A 23081-nucleotide genomic window follows, 5' to 3' on the forward strand; every position below is an offset into this window, starting at 1 on the left:
CTTATTAAGCTAACAGGGCTTAAACTTCTGTTGTTCATATTGAGATTCACTAGTCAACGAATTACAAATTTGAAAATAACAACAGAAAGTCAAAAAATTCAACTGTGTGCATTAGGACAAACAGCCAAGCTAGAAAATTCAAGATAAAATCTCTCAGTAAATTAAAACTCATCATGTTCATCAAAGAAGCTATATTCTCTCATGCAATTTTAATAATGACTACCTATAGCAAAAGCCTCTAACAAAACTAAAGTTTGAAATCATTTCTTAAGCCTCTCTTCTATTTCAGGCAGTATTTTCTTTCACAAACATACTCTCCTAAGCTACCTATTTTTAAGTCTATTCTTTATAATATTAAAAATCCCAAAATTTTAATCATTGATATGAAGGTGTACTCAAATTTGCTGATTAAACTTTCATGTAAATACATATAAAACTTAATGTAAACCAGCTAGCAAATAAAAACATTTAAAGGTATCAAAGTGGTAGAAGAAAATAAGTCAAATTACCAAAGAACATATTCTGAAACAAGAATAACTTTTCTACTTTTATATAGTGCAAGAAAAGTCAGTCTAAGCTAGATAAACATGGTTATTTAAGATAGCAAGCAAATCATATGTAACATGTACAAAACTACACAGAAATATCTTAACATTTATTTTAATTTCTTTCTTACTTTCTTCTTAGGGTACTGCCATCCACTACAACATTAACCATGGGATGGACATGAAGTCACAGACACACATAAAGGACAAAGGGCCATCAAATGGTAAGACAAAACAGCAGACAGGAAATGAAAACACATGTCAGTCTACCTAGAGTTTAGTTTGGTGCACCTGCTATATTAAGTGGCCAGATCACGGTGACCACATGTAAAGAATGTGAGAATAAGTCAAATAATTCTGAATTTTAATGCACGGCTGAAAAACTGTCAACTTGAACTGTTAAGGACATCTTTCATACACGTGCTCATGGCATTACACTTGATTCAATCCAACACACCCTTCACCTCGAATTTTGATAGGATTATTCCACTCAGAGCTTGCACTGCCAATTTCTACCTTCCAGCCACAAGAAGGCAAACTAACTGAGTCCCTCAGCACCACAGCTTTTGACAGCCTGGGTTGAAATATGCTTTACACTCCAGTAGATTCATCCAATGGGCTCAGCCTAATGGGATGGCTTGGCTCTCCTCATATTCTTTGGCAGCCCAGCTGGGACCATTAGTGTTGCAGTAGTGCCTGTACTTCCCTCATGGTTTTATTCATCTTCTATAGAGGTTCAGTGCAATAAGCTTTGTTTGCTGCAAAGAAGCTGAAGCCAACAGAAAAGCTACCAGGGGTGGTGTTTGACATTTGCTAACCCAAACACCTGCTTTACCAGCTTAAAACACTCATCAGAAAAACCCAGTGCCACTGTAATCAATGGATTTTGTAATGATTTCAGTGGATTTCAAAATAAATAAGGGGTTTAGCAGCTCTCAGTACACCACCAGCCCTTTCTGCCTAGCATTGGTGCTTAACACCACCACTAAACTACAAAGACAAGGAAGGATGTGACAGAGGCTTAGGAATGATGCCAGCACACAGCAAGAGAGCAGCAATGAGAAGCGGTGTCTGGCATACGCACTTGTCTTTCTGAGAGAATGGCATGCACAGGATGGTGTGGATGAAGGTGGTTGTGAGGATGATGAAGGTGGTGAGGATGATGAGGTCTCAGTCTCATTTAAATCTTCTGGATTTATCCAGTAGGCACGAGTGTCCCGATTACCTTTCTTACTGGTACAGCTGATGTCGCACTGGAAAACATCTTCACAGCTGTCACTTTGCAAACGCTCCTTCTGAAGAAGTTTGTCCACTCTCTGTATAATACACTCCAGACTTTTGTCAACATTCAACCAAACTTTCTCCTTAAAAGAAAACGTTTCTTTCTCAATTTAAAAAGAAAAGACACACTGAATAACAAATCTCTTGGCAATGTGTTTCCTTGTGGCATTCCAGTCACAATTCCTCTGCAAAGTTTCCTCTAGGCTATCATGTTTGCATCCATGTACATAAAAACTCTGGATATATAAACAATGTATACCAGCATGTCAACAATATGTTGACTTGTATGATAAACTGCAAAGCTATTTTCCATGTAAATTAGCTGAACAATTTTAAGTGGCACTTCCTGCACTATTAATACAATTTCCAGTTAGTGCTATTGTTTACTTCTGCAACTCATGTTTGACATAACTGTATAAAATCACACATCTTTTTTCCTATATAATTCAGTGAATAACAGATAAAATTACTGTATTGGATTACTACCAGAACAACTGAATTGGCTTTATTTGTATCTCACTGCTGTGTAAGTCAATTAAAACTAGCAAGGATCCATTTCCAAAATGAACTGAATCTCATTTTTAAATTGAAATTTCACAATTAATAATGGTTTTAATTAATCTTGACTACTTTTGTGAGCTTTAAATAAATTCTGTTTGTACTGTGCATTAACAGAATTTACACAGCCAGATTTTTATTTCAGATGGCAGTGTGGTAAGGAAAACAATTTAAATTCTTTGTGCAAACAGTTTAAAAATGCTGTTCATAATCAAAACAGAGATGGACTGCAAGTTCCAAATATTTGGATGAGAGTAAAAGCCAGAAAGGCTGAATTGTGTAGCTAACACATGCAAAATATGCTTAACCTTGGAGAAGTGTAGTTCTTCGCAGTATGGGGAGTTTTTTTACTTTAATAGCTATTTACTTTCCCTTCAAACTAACTTCAGAAACCATGAACCTACTGTAATAATCTCTGCTGTTTATGAGATCCAGAAATATTTATTAAGGACTGTTTGTATCCCTTTGCCAAGAAGTAACAGAACATAGAGTGGACGGAATGTCTTTGCTAGATGACCAATACCTCCAAAATAGTCATCCCTTACATAACTGGTGAGCAGTTACAAAGCTCACAAACAAAAAAAGGCAGCAAACTAAAACTAAATAGATGAAAATATTCATCACTCCATCAGGCAAACATACCCATTCCTCTTCATGCCAGTCCACCTGCAGAGAAGATCGGCTATTTCTTCCTGTCCACCTGGCCACAAGTGTATCTTGATCATTCCTCAGCATCACTTGCTCCCCTTCTCCAGAGGTTGGAGAGGCTTTAGAAGCTATATAGTCTGGCCTTGCAGCATTCAGTCCATGGATTGAATTTGCCAACAGCTTGCAGTCACAGACTGTGACAAGTTGCCGAGTCTAAAAAAGCAATAGCCCCCACTTCATTTTAACACTTTTTTCATTATTCTGTGCACAGTTTAGACTGTATTCTTTTGCAGAAAGAAAAGAGAAGATCTAGTGTTCTGTAAAAGAAACTAACCATTGTTTAGGAGTCTCTAAGGTGCCTTCAAAATCATTGTACAGGATTGCCTTAAAAGCGAAACAGAATAACAAAACACAATGGAACATCACCAAAGACTCCTGCCTCACGTTCAGCTATCTGTGGACTGGCATCCACAAGGATGGGGGCATTTTTTGTATGAGCAGCTTTCCAGTCACTCTTCCCCAGGCCTGTACATTGCAGGGGTTCTTGTAAACCAACTGGCCCAGCACTTGGCCTTGTTGAATCTCAAACAACTGGCCCATTGATCCAGCCTGTCCAGATCCTTCTGCGGAGCTTTCCTACCCTCGGGCAGACCAACAAATGGCCCAACCTGGTGCCATTTATGAACTTATTGAAGGGGCACTCAATGTCCTTGTCCAGATCATTGATAATTTACACAGGGTCATATTATTTTTTTGCCCTCTACAAAGGTGTATGCATATCTCCAGCACTGGGACACTCTATGGCCATTACTGCTATTTACAACCTCCAGACCTGCTTCAGGGACCAAAGAGGCCAGTAAAACGGCTTTGTATTTTTGTCTCTGTAAATAAGATTGTGTTCAGCCGTGGTTCCAGCAAAGTTTCTGTTAGAACCCATCAAAAATTAACTGATTTACATTACTGTAACTCAGGTAAAGGCTGTGTTGCCACTATTCTTTATTTCATCAGTGGAAAAATACAGAATTGTTTAATTTGCTGAAGTTTTGTCCAGATGCTGCTGCTTGACAGATGACTCAGAGAAACATTTAAAAAAGCAGGTGGATATGTGGAAAAGGGTATAAAAGAAGTGAAGAATGCAGATTTCAGGAATATGATTAATATAGAGAGGAAACCAGAAGACACTGCTCTCCACTGCACTTTCAAGAGGAGCTGAAGGACAGAATGTGAAAAGTAGTGGACAACCTAAATAAAAAGCAGCAAATTTTAAAGGCTGGTCTGATTTTGCTTTTTCTTTAGCACTGTCCATGTTACAATATACTATAGAACAAAGTAAAATAGATGTTTTAAGAAAACCTATTAAAGATAGAGACAGGAGAAAAAACACTGTGATTCAGTACAGAAATGTATTGTTCTCCTACCTTGTCTGCTAGGATTGCAAGTGTTCTTTCAAGGCCATTAGCTGATCTATCCTTGGCAGCTCTTGAGAGCCTTTCTGCATAGTAACTGACTTGAGTTTTCAGGGTGTTGATTTGGGCAATAATTTCCTTTGCTCTAACAATGTCCTGTGGGATGTATATTATAGACTGGGAACTTGGTGAGGTGCTGAAAAAAAAGACTGATTTTAGGGGAAAAATTGATCTAGAGGTACACACATTACAGAGGCATGCTGGGGATTTAATAGCAGACAACAAAATTTACCTAAGCTAGCAATCAACAGTGAAAGGGTAGTGGGCAATTGCACAGCAGGAACATGGTCCTAGAGCCTTCTCTGACTATAAGTGTTCAGATGCAGATTTATTAATCCCTTATGCCAAGGGGTTGTGGGCAGAGCTTGTATACCAGAGGGACAGTTTTGCTGAGGAGAATGTGGGTGACAGACTTTACCACCAGATAGAGAACCACTGTTTGCAGAGATAGCTTGCCCCACTCTCCCTCTCCTTACCACACAGACACTTCCCTGAGGCCTGGTTTATAAACCTGCACTATCACATAGCTACTAGTACCATGAAAAGAAAACCTGTGCTCCTTCCAACACAGGAATGCCACCTGGATCCATAACAAAGAAAAATTCTTTCTGCTAGCATATCCTTTCCTCTGTTGCAAGCTGATTCAAATTACACCAGCAACAATAATCTTTTGAGATACAAAATCCAGGCTAATCCAAGGATTCTGCCCTTGATGTAGTTGTTAGCACACACTGATTATACTAAACTAGGGACACTGTACAACTCTGCCTATTATAAAGTTAGGTGTGACAATATAAAACAATGTCAAAATTTGGTCTTCTCCAAATAGTAAGGTAAATAAAGTATACCAATAAAACATGGGGATAATGCAGCTCCACTAAGTCTGCTTCCCTGGTGCTGGAGAAAAGTTCACATCCTATAAGTTTAGATGCCCAGAGAAGTTGCTTATCCAATCTAAGACAGATGCTTGGACTCCCTCTGTAACTGCTATAGAGACAATAGCATTTCTAAAGGGTGATTTAATCCTACCTGAGAAAAGTCATTCACAAATGCTGTCTTTTAGCTTAGAAAATTACTTTAAACTCATGTGCTTACTACGCCCTTTGCCAAGGGGATTCCTTTTCTTATTCCTACTGATAGAAAAGCTTTAGAAAACATCACACCTTTACACAACTTCCAGATGTGACAAGCATGATGCTCGTTCATGACACGGCATCAAGTATGAGGTGACACCAATTGTATTTATATTATTTTATTAATTTTTTTTCAGTCATTAGCTTCAACATAATAACAGCACAGAAGAACCTAATGTTTGCACCTATCTCAGCACCCTTTGGTGGGAACAGCTGCACTGAGAGAATACATAGAGAGGAATTTTTTTACCAGGCACAGTTAACTTCAGACCAGGACCTCTGAGGGGGGTGAATTCCTCTGCTACCCCTAGAGCAATGCTGTTAATTGCTGCGATGTGTCTGTGAGGCAAGATAGGAGACTTGTGTGGGGTAGGCTTTAAAATCATTGCCACAAACACCAGTTCTTGTCCCTTGACTGATATTGAAGAAAGGGGGGAGCTTAATCCCAGTATCTGTCTGAGCTCCATTACAAGAGAAGAATGAGGGATTTGTTTTCAAAGGTTATAATGCAGAAGTGAATATTGAAGCAGTTTCCTTATTTGTGTTTCTCTGGTCACCCAAATGGAGCAGAGAACAACCACTCCCCAGTACTGCTATACCATACAGCAAATTAATCTCAGCTTTTAGGACTTCCCTGTACAGGATTTGTGCTCTCTATCAAGCAGTGATCTCAGTGACAATTCCTCTGAGCAATTTCTTTCCACAACAGTGTAGTTAACATGCATAAAGACATATTTGGCAGGAAAGGCCATGCAGCATATTGAAATCTAATTTAGATTTATTGCCTTTTTAATCACAGACATTTGCTGGGATGATCAGAGGGAAAAATTATGGTGTAAAGTTCACATATGTTTACTTTCCAACCTGCAATTGCTTTTTCAAATGAACAGCTCTCCTTGTACTATGTCAGCAAACTGTAACACTGCCTTAACCTCTCAGTGAATTAGATGTTCACCCTTTAATATTAATAATTTAAAGCAATTTGTCCAATCTATCACCATAGAGATTTAAAAATACATAGGGTTATCTTAATTATCTTCCACCTCTAACAGAATGTTCCTCTCCAGGCAGTTTTCTCTGGAAATAAGAGATGTAAAATTCTTGTTTTCTGATTTTCAACTTTCTAACTTATGATCAGAGATAGCCAGGAAGCTAGCTGTTCATTACAAACAAACATTGCAGATGAAATGAAATTCATTCACACATCATGGTCTACAAAGCAGCTACAGTTACTCAGAGCACAACTACAGATGCCATGATGCATGACATTGAAAAAGCCCTGAACACTTTAAAACACACCAGATCTTTGCCAAAGAAAATAAAGATAATTAAAACAACCCAAAGAACAGAAACCCTCTCTATAGAACTCTCAGAAACAGAAAACTCACCAACACTCCTCATAACTGCTAAAAAAAACAAAAAACAAAAAACCAAAATAAAATTAGCAGATTGTTAGCAAATACCAAAAGCAGAAAACAAAACAAAGGATGTTTGGGAGAAATAACTCAAGTCATCTTTTCAACAAGGCGGGTACATAACGATTAAACTTGTAAGCAAAAAGACAGATTGCCAGATGCCCATGTGTTATTCTGGGGAACTGTTGTAGATGCACCAAGCACAGTTTTGTCAATGAAAGGAGAAAGAACTGAATAATATGTATGTAACATGAAACTGAGGAGATGGATTTCAGTTCTACTATACTGGCTTTTATGATAAAATAGAAGTACTTGAAAGTTTTCCTTCAAATGTTGAACCTGTACTTTTCATGGACCCAGAAAGAACAGCTCTGTAAGTTCAGAGGAAAAGTACTGGATAGAAAGTAAGGTCTCTGATCGGATGGATTACTGGATGGGGGGGAAAAACCAAAACCAAAAGAAATGGGGACTTAAATATTGCAGGCTTGAGACCCACTTCGGTAGCTAAGCTGACAGAGAGAGGCTATTTCAGAAAGCAATAGTGGTATCAAAAGAACAGGAAGAGAAAGCCTAGCATACCAGTGCTTCCAGTCTTCTCAAGTCCCACCCTAGTGCATTTTTAAAGTGAGATACAATTACATCAGGCAGCTTTTTAACCAATCTTTTTATCAGTACATATCTGATGTTCACAGGATGCTGCTATTCACTTCTCTCCCATCAAATTAATTCTGCAATTAGCAAAGCCAGGCTCTCCTATCACACTCTCCTCCCACCAGCTCCCAATCCATTCTTTGGAAGGGCATTATCAAGGTCTCCTTTTCCCTGGCTGCAATGCCTCCCTGTTCTGCTGCTCTCATTGCTCTTGAAGTTCTCCATACTGCAGCAGAAGTAATGCAAGAGAGTTCAATAAGACTCTGAAGCTAGGAGAGGGGTGGAAGTCTCAGGAAAATAATGGGTTGAAGTAGTGCAGCTGAGGAGGTCCTACAGACCTGTTTTCAAATCTATAGTTAAGCAGTGCCCAAACCCAACACCTAAGGTAGCTGAACTAAATGAAACAAGTATTTGGGAAAACTAAACACTTCCCTAAAAAGACAGAAAGGGCAATACAAACCACAGAACTGGTTTTCCTCTCCTTCTTTGGGAAAAAAAAGACCACAGAATATTCACATTGTATAGTAGAACTCTTGAATGAAATGCAACAGAGAAGGGAATGATTTTCCAGATCATTGTATATGGAGCAGGGGGAAAGAGCAGAGGAATAGCTGGCACAACAATATTTCTACTTACTGTTTCTTTGCCTCTTCAAATTTATGCAGCTTTTTCCGCAAGCCACCTGATTTAAAGCCTTGACAATGAGCTGCTGGTGCTCCTATGGTGACTATGTCATAGTTCTGATCTGGGATGAACAAAAAACACTTACAAATGAAAGCTTATCATCTTTACTGTGGACAAACTATTATGGAAATTCAAGAACTATTTTTTGCGAAACTTTGTGACAATGTTTTGAAGGACATGAAAAACTGAATTGTTTTAGAGACCCTGGAAATCCATCAAGCCCTTCTGAAATGAAAGAACCATACTTGAATGCAGGTCCTCTGATTCCTAATCTAGAAGACTGACAGTAAAAAGAAGCCTTGAGCACTGGTCTTTATACAAAATCTGCCATTACTGGAATCCCTCATGTGGGTACGTGGGACAAGTGTGTCTCTTTGTTTAGTAGGAATTACTGTCAAAAGAAGGGAAAACCCAGGTTATTTATGAAGAAACAAGCTTGATGTGAACAAAATGGTGTGATTTTGCATAATTGTACATGCTGGTTCCAGAGAAAAGGTGCTCAAGCTTAACAGCAAATAACAGATAAAATCTTTGCTATTCTGCTACAATATAAAATTACTTTAAGAGACATAGCAGCTTAATCCAACATATTCCCTAGTACAAAGGCTGACTTGTGCCACTTAGTGTACTGTTATCTCCAGAACCTAGTTTCGCCAGCTGTGGTATAGAGATAATTATACTTACATCTCTTCTTTTGCAAAGAGATTTGGAATCCAAGCACACAGGGTGCTACAAAAATGCCAAGTAGTACTAGTACTACAGAGTAGTAGTTTCTAGAAATTTGGCTACAGGGTTGAAAATGAAAATTAAAAAAAAAAAAAAAAAAAAAGAGAGATAGAGAGAGAAAAGTAACAGAATAAGGTGAAGAAGGAGCAAAAGAAACAAATACCTGATCCTCCATCATCCTGGACTCGCATTCTCTGTATATGTAAATTTGTAGGAACAAATTCCAATTTTTTATCGGCTTTCAAGCTACTGGCTTTAAATGAAGGACCTGAGAAATACAAAAGAAAAGTAAGCATAAAACCACATTGCTTCTGCTTACTCTAGAATATTCAAGGAGTTTCATTTATCATTTGCTGAAAGTAAAGCAGAGAAAAGAAAAAGAGGATTTATCTTTCTGTCAGTGTTCATAAATGTTCTCTACTTTCAGGGTAGAACAAAAGAATGAATAAAGCCAAGATTCCTGCAAGCTGACAATAAATGTTAATAAAGAAAAGAAATCTAAAAATAGTATTTATTACTCATCAGAATTAAACATTAAAGGCTCCACATTTTCAGAGAAGTACCAACAATCACGGTTGTTATTATGAAAAAAAAAATCACCTTTATACTGGTGCAGGTCAGTTAGATTTTCCTGATAAGTTAAAATAATTGTTTGGTACTGAGTAACTATTTGTCGACGAAGGCTTTCCCAACAAGGAGACAGTTCTCCCAATTCTTCTAATTCACAAACTCTAGGAAAAAAAAAAAAAAAAGAAAAATAATAAAAAAGGTGTTTAGCTCCACCACCTGACAAAGAAAAAAGTCACACTGTCTCAATGTAGCATCCTCCTCAGCTGACACATTCTCAATTCACTGTGGTCTAGCTTAGTCACCAGTCAGGGAATGCTTCAAATCATACGTCCCAAAGCAAAGCTGTTGAGCTCTACCAGGTATAAGGGTTCCTCACAGGCAGTATACAAAATGTTCCCCCTAGAAGCCTCAAGTGCTGGTCAAAACCAAAGTTTCTCACCTTTCTGCAGGTTCTCCTAAGCCATATGATGATTTGCAAATGGAAGGCACTGTCACCATGTCAGGTGACTTGAGACACTGAGGACCTGTTTAGGCTACTCTATTGAACTCTGGTGGCCTCTCAAACTAAACCCAAACTGTGACAGGTGAGGGGATTAGCACCTATTTGACATTAGGTACAAGGAACATCTGTGCTGGCCAGGTATCTACACAACAGTTTTCAAGGCCAGGCAGGGGAGGTCTAAGAAATTTAAGGATTAATAGGTGTTTGAAGAGGCAAAAGATGAGCCGACAAAAGTCTAATCCAAGATTCTGGATTTTAGGCATTCAGGTATCACCATAGATGGAATAAAGGACACTGGGTACCCCTAGATATGAACATGAAAACCCCTGGCTTTCCCAGTGTACCCTGACTCTGGGGTTTCAGTCATACATGGCTATTCTGTGTTACATATAGCTCCACAACAACCCTGCTAAAAAATATATATAGTATACTTCATGCCATGCTTGTACTCCTCTCTTCTTGCATTAAAATACTATTTAGAATAAAGGAAGAAAGGAAAAAGTACACAAGTCAACAAGAGACACAGTTCAATAGGACATTACCCAGAAAAGGTGGAACAATCATCTCTAAAAACAATCCAGTATTTCTCTTTGCACTTCTCTTAATATCCCTAACCCATAGTTTTAATCAGTTGTTTGTATATCATTTAATACAGCATTTCACAGAACAATTTCTACTCCACAGTATTTAGATGTTATCAACATGAAGCGAATTTCCAAGAAAAACACCAGGACTGATCTACCAACAGGCAATGGTGTGAATTGTATTTATCAGTGACTTGGAAAAAGACACTTCCAGTTTCATCTTGTGAACTTCTTATGCATAAAATGTTATTATGACCACCTTGTAAAGCCCCCTGCTCAAAACTAGCCACGAGTTTGAGTTCAGGTCTTCCTAAACTAAATTCAGAACACATCAAGTGTACTTGCTTGTCCCAGGTACACAAACCCTAATACAGCAGGGGTCATGCATAGCACTAATAATCAGGTAGTAAAAATATCCTCCCCGTTACGTGTTTCTTCTGAAAGAGCTCTGCCTCAGAAGGGCTTTATGTGAGAGACAGCATTTGTGATTATCCAAGGATACTTTAAAAGTCATCAGGATGTTAAAACAGAAGCAGCTGTGCTTGTGCAGCATCTGACATTCCTCTGGGCTGCAGCACAGAGAAAGGAGAAAAGAGCATTTTCCAAACCTGAGAGACCCTCTGAATGCAATGATTGTGAATGTCATTGAGAGTTACCTCAGCAGATAAGTGAGTCTTTCTTGCTTATTACACAAAAGTCATGTTTACCTTTGAGCCATGCAATTCAGACCATACAAGGCCATATTAGCACCTGGGCTGTTACTAACCCATAACTGTATATCATATGTGTACATCAATCTCTAGATGATTTTAGCAAGGGCCTCTGCACAGTCACACTGCATGGCTAATATCTGAAGAAACTTCACTGTCCACTGTCTTACAGGAATCCACATCTTTTTTGCCCATTTGCTCTAAATTCTCTTATCTGCAACTTCCTAAAGTACATTCATCACAGACAGCACCTTATGGTTAAGGTTGTCAACTCTTTACATTATATGTACCTCATAATGAATAGGTGATTTTAAATATACTGTGAAAAAAACTGTAGAGAACAAAAGATACAAAATAAACAATCAATAACTCAAGTCTAACTGAATAATGGTGTACCTTAAGCTCCCTTCTTCAAGGTTGCAGCAGGACATCTAGGCAAGATACAGCATCCACTCTCTAGAATCTGAGATTTGACTACTCTTCCTAAGTCCATGTCACTAAAACCCAAAACTTTACAACAGAAAAAAAAAAAAAACACCCAAAACACTGATCTTCAGAAACTCATTCACACCACGCATTAGTTATTCCATACATTACAATAAGGCACTGCCATCTTTTTGTGAGAATTTATCATTTTTGCAAAATATGAAAATACTTGAAAGGACCACACACTACTTCTGCCTTCTCATATGGATCAACATGCAATTTTCTTTCACAATATCCCAAAGGAATTGAAATATAAGAATACAAGGTAATGAGAGCACTAGATAGTTATAAGTTTGCTCTGTATAAGTGGTTTCAAACACAGCCAAAGTGAAAACACAATACTCAAAAACACAGCTAAAATACTCTGATATCCCAACCTGGGCATGATGAAAAATACATGAATACATACCATTATGTTTGCAACCAACAGCCTACAAATGTAGGGAAGTAAAACTCCTAAGTGTGTTGCCTGGAAGTGATTGCTTCAAAAAAGAAGCAAATTCAGAATAAACCTACAGAACACTTAACAGATTTCTTTCTCCCCCACCTCCTAAGATGAGAAAAAGTCATTACTGTCCTATAGTATCTCATTTAATTTGTTTTCATTATGTTTGCTTTCCATTTGAGATCCTTTTCTGACTCTTAAAGCCATTTTTTAACTCTCTGAGTGGAGTCGGTGCTCACTTCATCTACATTTGCTTTCATGGCACAGAAGTCAACTGACTTTTTCAAAGTTCACCTTCAATGTGATTCTGATTTTTCTTCCCTGCTACTTTAATTACTCATACCACTCAGCTGGTTTCTGTATTGTCTCTGTTCCTTTCTCAAAATTCTCAGCAGCTGGAGTTATCACTCTTTCATTTATGCTGTCTCATCTATTCAGACTTCACCTCACCTAGGAAACATTGAGACATGTTTTATCTTTAATTCAATTCCATTTTCCCCTTTATATTAAAAATAAACTATGTTTCAAAAATGAAGTGCATTAAAATAGAAAAATAATTATTTATAAAAACAGATAATGTATCCTAATGTGTTGGTCCTGATACAGTCACAGAGCTATTCAATAATACATTGTGACCCCCTCAATACTTTTGTGAGAGGAACAGATAACCCTGAAGTACAGCTAACTTCAGTATGATCCTAGGTGTTCACTCTGCCAATAATCTGCTCCCATCCCAGCCATTACCATATGCTTAAGCCCAAATTCTATACTCTGACATGAAATTTTACAGTCAGCAAGCTAATGCTTTTTTGGTATTTCATTTGGTACCTCTGTGCATTAAGACAGATATAATTCTTGGTAACTCAGTAATAGTCATATCACTGCTCTTAACATGTATATAATATGTAAACCAGCTCAAACTCACCTTGCTGCATCTTCTTCTAGAAGAAGCTTCACAAATTGCCTAGGGATGTGCAGTGAAAGGACACTCTCAGCCATCTGCTCCAAGATTCTCAAGTGGTTTCCATCAGTGGTTGGGAAGCGATACATTCGGCAAATGGCGCCACCAAACACTTAGAATGAAAATCATGTTATATAAGCATTGGGTTTGAGTTAAAAGTGTATGAAGTCCCTCCTTTTTTAAAGTAAATGGCTTCAACTCACTAACACGCTGTAATACACTGCTGTAAAGATATGGTTTAACCAGGCATCACTCTAGCTTTTCCAAGCATGGTCATTCTGCAATGACCATTATTCCAGTGCTTGCAGGAAAAGCCTCCAAATGATTTAAAACATTGGTAAGGAAATGAAATATCTATTTAAATTTTTTAATACTTTTTTCATTCAATCATTAGATTCAAAAGTAGTCTTTCTTAATTTTTTTCTTAATATCCACTGCTTTCCATGGATTTCGTCTGTCCCTCCTCTCACTCATCATTGATTGCTTTGGAACAGACTATCAATTTGCATAGAACATTTCATACTACAGTTAACCTAATGACAAAAGTTTGTTTCTGCTGGTTTTACTAAAAAGATGACAAAGTAAAATATGCAGATGATAAAATAACTTACTCTTGTATGACCCTCAAAGGGCTGCTCAATCAGCAGCCTGATCCTATTCAAATGAAACATCTGCTTAAATAACCTGGAGCCAGAGGCAGCCAGCAAGAGATTAGCTTTTACTGTTGTCTAAAGCTTACTTGTTACAGCCCACAGCAACTTACCAGATTTCAGTAGTGCATCTTTCCGTAATGAAGCATATTTGGATCTGATTCCTAAAGATTCTGTTAAACTTTCATCAACTGGCAACACAGTCTAAAAAAAACCCAAAAACCCCAAATAGTAAAGAATAAAACTTCAGTGCCATGGCAATATGCAGTGATGACCCGATTACACAGATACGAAAGGAATATTCAAATACAATGTGTGGCTAAAATATGTATTTCAAATCTACTTAGTGTGGACAAAAAAATACTGCAGACTGAAACAATAAATACATTTAAATCCTCCAATCAAGGCATTCCTGTTTATTTTTACTGCACAGTTCAAAATGTCTTCAAAATTTTCATGCAGGCCTTCAACTGCTTTATGGTAGCACAGCTCCTAAGTCTGTAAAGGGACTGCACCAATATCTGGAGACAAAGTGATACTAATCCACGTTGTGACCAACATACAAAAATAGGAGTGCAATTATCATCAGGATTCAGAAAACACAGCTTACAGGATTAAATGCATGTCTAGGCTGAAAAAACACTACGAACAGCTGCTCTGAGACAAATACTTGGAGTTCAGAAAAAACCAACAAACCAGTATTCAATAAACCCGTTCAGTTTTATTAAAATCTTATATGCTGTCTGAAAATCCTGGACATCTCCTCAGCAGCCCCATTGCAGCTTTTATTAGTGCCATCTTCCAGCTCACAGTGTGAACTGGGATACAGCATCTTTGTGAAACTGGCTATCAGTGCACTAAGTGAACCAATGTGCAGTACTACAAGTCTATGCTGATGAAAGACACAAGCGCTTGAAGCTAAAGCTTAACAGTAAACCAAAACCTTCCCCAAGACTATTAACCCCAAATACGAGCACCAATAAGAGCTCTGCAAAATAGAAAACCACTTCAGCACCATTAGTCTGCTCTTTACAGTACTTGGAAATTTTAAAACAGTACTATAAATCAAGATGGACAGGAAAGTTGACAGCAGATGTCAACCTAGCTTATTTCAATGCAGGCCATAAAACAGCATTTTCCTGGATTTGATAACAGTGCTCATACTCACCCTTCCATTAATTGTATCAGGTGACCTTGTCACTGGAGGCCTTTGGTCAGTTTTTTCTTCCATTTGCCATCCAATAACTGTAATGTTACCTACACGGTCACTTTCAGCCGACCTGCAACAAATACTCTGCGTTGAGATTTTTTTGGAGGTGGACCTGTTTATCAACAAGGGAACACTTATAAAAGGCTATTAATCTTCAAACTTCATGAACATTTTTAAATAGAAAGCTTTGACACTTCATTTAGCATATTTTTATTATGTGTTATTCCAACAGGAAAATGCTACCCTCATTCTGCAGGGACACTGTGCAGACCTCCTAATTGGAAGCAACCTTAAACCCATGCATGTGTGTCAATACTTCTGTAAACCTGGAAAGAGTTCATATTTTACCATTAACCTGTTGTAAGCAAAACAGCTTAAACTGTGAACTTCAACAGGGAGCAGATACTGGATATATGTGCACATATGTGTGTGTGCCTGTGTGTGTAAATGTCTGAAACTGAGCTTTTTAACACTCCATCAGAGGCTTTCTACTTGCTAGATGCAACTGGTACAACTGCACGTGGTAAATTATAATATGTGGACTGAATTGAAGTAGCACATCCCAAATCTTCAGAGAAATCAAACAAAACCATCAATTAGGAGGCTGATCATACTTTGTGCTTCTGCAGAGAGACTGTTTAGAAAGGGAAAATTGAAGGTCTCACATTTCAGAAGGAAAAGCTGATGCTAAAAAGAAAAATCCTGAAAAGAAAAAAGTGGTCTAGGGAAGAAGAAGGTCAAGAATCTTAATGAAGGAAAGATACCCCAGAGGGAGGAAGGTACTGAAGATCAGGAAGTTGCATGGTAAGAAATGCTGGGGAGCCCCCTGACTATTCTCATCTGATACAGGTCACTTAGCAGCTGGGCAGCTGCACAGCACAAACTGATACCACCTTTTGTCCTACTTTCCCAGACCAGAAACCACTTCCCCCCAGTGCAGGAAGCTGAGACCCTATGAACACACAACTAAGGGGGAAGTGAGTAAGAGACAGAATCAAATGGGGTAAATGCTCTGATCTTGCTGGGTTTTAACTGCATACCAGTACCCAGATCTACCGTGGCTCTCATTTATTCTGTCTCACTAATGACACAGGAATTTTGGCAAAGACTTTATGTTATATTGTAAGACAGATGCTAAATGTTTTTAAGACTTGTTTACATGTAAAAATATGCTGGAAAAACTAAGACAAAAAAAAAAGTCTCTGAAACAGACTTCTGGAAGGGCAAAAGAAATATGCATCCAAGATGGCTACAAGGAAGGGTTTAAGTAGTCAAATAATGCAGCGTGTTTATAGACGTTGCTCAGCATCCATCTTATACATCTGGGGGGGGTAATGAGAAGACATGTATGGATTCACACACTTTCATAATTAGAATACATACACTTTGTATCAAAACTAGATAATAAAGTCCATTTTCAACTTAGACATGGAAGAACAAACTAACAGAATAACCATGTCTAACACACAACTATGGAACATCTGTCACCACATTCCTCCTGTTTTTCATCTCCCTCAAAATGCTCTCACCTTCATATCTATGGTGAACCAGACTATTTTACCCACCATCAGTGTCATACTTTCAGTGCTTTTTCTGACTCATTTCTCTCCTCTGTTAAATCATTTCAATTTTTCCTTTACAACACATTGTGAAGCTGAAAACCTTACCCATCCCCTCTCATAGCACTGGAAGTTTTGACAATGTTTTGTTACTTGTGTCTGGGCTAAGAAATTTCTGCAAGTTTATCACAGTCACTGTTTCTAGTGCTGACTATACCAATACAACCAACACCATCTTCCTTAGTCCCTCTGATTATGTTTCCACCCTTCAACTGACTTCCCCTTGCCTTCTCTTGTAGGGATGCCCATTCTTTCAACACATACTACTACAAAATGCATTTACACATCAGAGTTCTCCTTCCTCATCCTCATTTTGCTTCTCTCCCAACCTTCTACTTAACTTTATTCCATACTGGTTTTCAAAAGTGTGGTTTGATCCCTACGATTGGAAGGACTACCTTAAGGATTGGTATCAGACTTACACCCTCTTTTTCATTTACCTCCTGAGTCATGTTCCTTCCACAAATTTCCAATATGAATTAAACTAAAATTTACATCAATGTTGCTGTAATGTGACTCCTCCTGTTCCTAGTGCATTATATTGATAAATACACCATTTAACAACAAACACTTAATTCAGCAACAGGCAGGCAATGAAATAGCAAATAGAGCCCAGATTTATCTAAGACAAGGTATTCCAAATAGCTCAGATAACTCTCTATTTCATTCACCTCTTTCTTTCTCTTTATCATGGGCTCTTTATTCATAAGCACAGTTAACAATACTTGGTTTTGCCACTCTCCAAAAACACACACACTGAGGTGAAAGGTAGAAATGCACAAAACCGAAATTGGTCTCGACAATACTTTCTTGACTTGTATAACTAGAATGAATGTCCAATATTATTGACTACATTGGAAAGATCTTGTACATATTTCAATTATCATGCAGTATAAAATAGCTTTTCCTCAATACTCAATACTAAAAAAACAATCAGCCAAATAAAAGATTTACATCATATCTCCACCACATCTTCAACATCATTTCAAGAATTAAGAGTAATTTCCTAAACAGAGGAATGTATTACAAACCTTAGTGTTAAGTGCAACCTGTGGTTCTTCTCCTGAAGAAGATCTTTTACAGTAAACGTCCCAGAACCCAACAAATACATCTGAAAAAAGACAAGTAACAAAGTTGTAATTACTTAATTTTACAATGATCAAAGTCTTTGTCCACAGCAATAAAGACCAAGATACAACCATTCTGCACAGAAGTCTAAACAAACATAGAACTACATGTCTATATATAATTAAAACTATAAAATTTAATAAATTTGGTAATTTATAAAAAAAATATACTTGAGAACTATAAGCACTTTTCTTTCTCTAGGGTGTGAGTGCAGGCATCTTGTGATATATAAGTTTAGGCCCAGAAATAAAGGAATACAGAAAGCAATGACTGAACAGGGCTTAGATTGACTAGCCTGACATTTTATAGTCTCTCCCTCATCCAAACTTGGCTTCTCCTGAAGACCTTCCTTCTCTGGAGGTACTCCTTTTTCTCCAAAGCCTGCCTGTGAAGCACTGTACAGCAAGAGACCACCATGGAAAAACAGACACATGGCACTTGAATCAGTATTCTGCGCAACAGCCTGAGAATAAAAGGCCTGAGTTGCCCACAAATCCAAATAATTACATGGGAGGGCTGGCATTTAAATCATTTTTCAGTAAGGGAACAAATTTTATCCCTGAACAAATTCACTAAGGAATCAGAGCAGGGCAATTTCTGGAATTTTACAGCTCTATTCAAAAGAACTGTTTCATTATGGGCCCAACAAGCCCAACATTTTGGCACGGGCTCAGTTAAGGGTGTTGGATTCCATTAATTACCTAGTTCAGTGAAGAGGTCCACAACTTAAGAGGATGACAGGACCTCTTAATTTAAACCAGTGATTCCCAAACTTGCTAAAGACAATCCTTATGTAAGAAAAATGGTGATGCTCCCCATTCTGCCTAGTCCATCTCATGGCATTTGTACCCCTCCCGTCTACCCTTGCTTTCTCAGGGACCAGTGCTTCTATCCCTTTGCTTTCTTCCACAGAAGTTACTAATTTTATCTCCTTGCCTCTTGTTTTCTTGCTCCACGTGGACTGGGGAGGCAACAGAATATGGAAAACTTACTGTTCCCTGAGATCTGTCTTTGACATCATACACAGAGAGTCTGATTTGTGTCATTTGATTGATAAGAGAGTCTTGGAAAAAGGCAATGCTGCTTAGAAAGATAGGATTACTTGTTCCCTGTAAGGATAAACAAAAAGGGAAAAAATTAATGCAAGATGGTATCTGTTAGGAAGAAATGCTTCTTGTGTTAGCTTCAATTTAAAATCTAATCCAGGAGTACCTCACCACTCACCTCAATAATTTCTGTCTGTGCATGCTTTGTCCAGAAGGCCTGAGGAGGTGTAGTTACACTCACTGCTACAAAACTATTTGGTTTTCGATCTAGCGACGGAGTCAGCAGCTCACTGCAAGCTTCAGGTATGGAACAGACAGATACACTTAGATTCAGGATCTTTTTCATATTGCTGCAAGACTGTATATTTTTATCAAAGCATATTATATTCACTGAGCAACAAAGCCAAGAAGGGCCTAATATTCATTCTGCTGCCACACTATAAAGGCAGACATCACTCACCTTTGTGCATGCAAACAGTAGACATCAACAGATGAACAGTATACAATGAGATGGGCATGGCTCCAAGCTGTAATTTAAACTTGTTCTAACACTTTCCATAACCCCTTGGGCTCATTAGAACAGTATACATGCACAGGTCTTCCTCTTGGGATCTCATGAGCATCTAGTTGGAAGTCATGCTCCATTAAGCCCATCACCAAACAGGAACTGCCTTGGAGAACCAGCAGAAGTGCTTTAATGGTGATCAAGCAGCACTGCTATGAGAACTCGCTGGTAATTGTAAAAGAAAGTAATTTATTTCCTCTAAAATGTTATTGTGAGTTTAACTGCTGGAAAGGGACTATAGTGAATAGGAAAGAACCACCAAAAATTTCAGTGAGCAACTCTACATAATTACATTAAACTCTGGAACCAAACTGTATCCAGCTTGATATCGGTAACTACAGCATGGTCTGACTCTTGTTCAGCTCAACACAGAATGTTAATTCAAATATTTACCTGGGCAACCAAAATGTTTCAATGTACACCTAACAGCTTTGAAGTTCTAGATATTTTTCATTTACCTGAAAATATTTTCAAGTACCCTATTCCACTCTAAGGAGTTCTTGTTAAGGTTTTAATTCATAAGACGATTAAAAACATCTGAGAAATTTTCCTAATTTTTCATTTAAAACATACTGTGAAAAGCATAACCTTTCAGTCTACTAGTAAGTCAAGAAAACCATGCTGTAGTTGAAAATGTGGACTGAATTTTCTTTAAGAAAATCTTATTCTTCAAGTGAGCTGAGCTAATGTACAATCTCGTTGTCCAAATTTAACCATTCCAGAAATCAGGTCACTTCTGTATATCCCATTATCACCTGGTAGCAAAGAAGACCACAGGAAAGAAACTATGTGTAATACTTGGTAACTCTTAGAAAATATTCTGTCCTTAAATGGCATTACCAGCAAATATCTTCCAGACTGAAGACAGTTTCACTGTATCTTTGCATAAACAAAAGAAACAATTAAAGATAACATTCACATAACATTAAAATTTTATAGGATGTTTTAATTACAGTCTTTTAAAAATATCACAAAATCAAACTACTGGCTGTTTATCAGAAATATTCTATAGACAGCAAGAAAACTGTACCACATCTCCTTTAAAATCAAACCCTTACTATATGAAAGGCACTTCAAAATCAATAAAAAAAAAAATGCACACATAGTCAATAGCATATATCATCAAAATTAGCATAAAAATCACTTAAGCCTACCCAAACTGAACTCTAGAATTGGCTCATCTGGATCCTGAATGTTTCCTGTAAATCAGAACAATTAACATAAGATTAGCCAAACATTGCTGTCATGTGAATCCTTTCCTGAAGTTGAATTCATACAGAGAAAGTAATGAAATTTTATGAAAGAAAAAATTAATTCAATAAGCCATGGCTGGTATTTAACATATTTATGAGCTAAGATTTGGTATTAAGTTATTTGAAAAACTTGAGAAAATCTTATTTTATAAAGTATGTTAAAATATGTAAAACTATGCAAGATTATAAGGAATATGGGAATATAAAATGCCCAATCTCAATAGAAAACAGTAGGATTAAAGCCACTTAGTCTCAAAGCGACTACTAACTCTAAATTATTAAATCAGATCCATCTCCTCTGTGATCAGTAAATAGGTACAAGTTTTAAAGTCCCTGCCTCTCTCACTAATCAAATAAAGCCTCTCGGGATTACAATCCTAATTTACTCACTGTAAGAGATGAGAAAGATAACTCTCAGGTCCCTAAACTCTCTTGAAAATTTTATACAATGTCAAACAAGGAGGTTGCCAAGACTCTTCCTAGACCTTGACATTCTTTTGTTTTGTTCCCCTGTTGCTTCTTTTTGACTGATAAACATAACTGCACAAAATCTAGTTTAAATTATTTTTTTTTCCTTTTCTCTCCAGTTTTAATGATTTAACTACTTTAAAGATGGTAAGTTTGGGGTTTTTTTTTAATTTTATTTTTAGTATGATTCCTTTATCTCATTCCCTCCAGGTAGTTAGACGCATCTGAACCCTCTAGCAACTCAAAGAAAAACACAAGGCTAGTAAAAGGTAGATTCTGAAAGCAGGAGCAGAGCAATAGGTGACATGAAGGTACATACCTGCTAGTGAAAGGCCAACCATGTCAGAGGTGACATCAATGGTGGAGGCCCGCTGCACGGTGCGGGATTTTGCACCATGGCGGGGGCTGTGTTCTCTCGCTGTCATTTTGTCATGAAGAGCCCCTCTTTTCTTGCTGCTTGGCTTTACTGATGTTTGTCTTACAGAGCAGCAGGGTGCCTCCAATTGTTATTCCCCAAACATTACCACACTAAAGAGAGCAAAATCATAAACCAAATTGTCTCCAATTGTTATTCCCCTAACATTACCACACTAAAGAGAGCAAAATCATAAACCAAATTTTTAGGCAGCTATCAACCGATGTTCTTTTTGACAGCAGCAAACCTCGTGCCATAAAATTGCCTCAAGGTCATTAAAATAAAACACTTGAGACAGATCCAATGCACAATAACTTAATTTGCATGAACCGTACATCTGTAGCGTTTTACTGCAAATTGTTGAAGACTGCATCACATGCAAGAAAGGCTCTTCTGTCAGAAAATGAGGGTGGAGAGACTTGTTAACAGACCAGCTGCTCTTCTCCTTTGTCTAAGTTATTAAATCCTTAATGAAGTTTACCAGATTTACAGAGTCCCTGGGGAGCACAAGTAAATTCATCAGATGGGGCCTCTCTCTGCAGAGGTAGGACAAGGGATGAGGACAAAGGGACAATGGGTCAGCAGACCACGGAACAAAAGGTCAGAAAATGTTGCTAGTGTCAGCACACTGTGTCATTCCAGGCTCTACTGCCATGCAAATGGGACATGGAAAACTGTAAATAAAACCTACTAGCCCAGAGCAAGGCTGAAATTCTGAGATGGTGATGTTAAGAAGAAGCAAAATGTGCTTGCTGATGTGATACATGACAGTGTCTGTACTTCTACTTCAGCCTACACTTTACTGGTCTACAGAAATCTGCAACAGTTGTTCCCCTCTCACAATGCCTAGAAAGTGAAACATTATGCTAGCAAAGAAGCACACAGCCTGTGGAAAATTTTATTCTGTTCTTAAATAAAGTGCTTTTGGTTTGGCTGATAAATTTGGATGCATCTTTTGTCACACATTATGACTGCTCTGTCAGCCATAGCACTGCAGCTATGGAACTTCCGTATTGGTTTCATACTATTCTAACAAAGTCTGCTCATTTAGAAGGTGGCATTAGGAGCAATATCTGATGAATTTGAAAGGTGATAATACAGACACTAATTCCTCTCAGGTTGAGGGACCTAATTCTAACTAAATAAACCACCTAGCTTTTAGTTGTTTTTTAAATAGGCATCTTTAAAACTGTCTGAAGGCCTCCAAAGGAACATTCAACCTGCCTAACTTTAGCTTCTAAATTTAACTAGTCAGCATCTCCCTCTGGAAGATTTCAAAAGAATCTCCCTCTCTCCACAGGAAGGTCAAACATTTTCCAAACTGGTTCACTTGACATCTGAAATTCAGATGCTAGTTAACCA

At 37.8% G+C, this 23081-nt stretch overlaps 1 protein-coding gene across 13 annotated transcripts in view; it reads right to left on the reverse strand.

The window, feature by feature from the left end:
• INPP4A (inositol polyphosphate-4-phosphatase type I A) overlaps window positions 1-23081 on the reverse strand; it is a 124619-nt gene that overhangs the window by 24749 nt on the left and 76789 nt on the right. For 6 of the 13 annotated variants that reach the window (XM_030469538.1, XM_030469555.1, XM_030469547.1 and 3 more), the window contains exons 4-18: window positions 21624-21832; window positions 20738-20782; window positions 19197-19315; window positions 18965-19081; window positions 17876-17955; window positions 15184-15295; window positions 14129-14219; window positions 13330-13477; window positions 9708-9838; window positions 9271-9375; window positions 8334-8442; window positions 7020-7037; window positions 4451-4634; window positions 3027-3245; window positions 1771-1909 (exon numbers count right to left, since the gene is read on the reverse strand). In XM_030469538.1, coding sequence (XP_030325398.1) covers window positions 1771-1909; window positions 3027-3245; window positions 4451-4634; window positions 7020-7037; window positions 8334-8442; window positions 9271-9375; window positions 9708-9838; window positions 13330-13477; window positions 14129-14219; window positions 15184-15295; window positions 17876-17955; window positions 18965-19081; window positions 19197-19315; window positions 20738-20782; window positions 21624-21729 — 1723 coding nt within the window. In that variant the 5' untranslated portion in view covers window positions 21730-21832. Of the gene's footprint in view, window positions 1-1629; window positions 1910-3026; window positions 3246-4450; window positions 4635-7019; window positions 7038-8333; window positions 8443-9270; window positions 9376-9707; window positions 9839-13329; window positions 13478-14128; window positions 14220-15183; window positions 15296-17875; window positions 17956-18964; window positions 19082-19196; window positions 19316-20737; window positions 20783-21623; window positions 21833-23081 lie in introns of all 13 variants that reach the window. The other 7 variants (XM_030469581.1, XM_030469607.1, XM_030469590.1 and 4 more) reach the window with 3 other exon arrangements.

Source organism: Calypte anna, chromosome 1 (genome assembly GCF_003957555.1).
Source record: "Calypte anna isolate BGI_N300 chromosome 1, bCalAnn1_v1.p, whole genome shotgun sequence".
Classification (NCBI taxonomy): domain Eukaryota; kingdom Metazoa; phylum Chordata; class Aves; order Apodiformes; family Trochilidae; genus Calypte; species Calypte anna.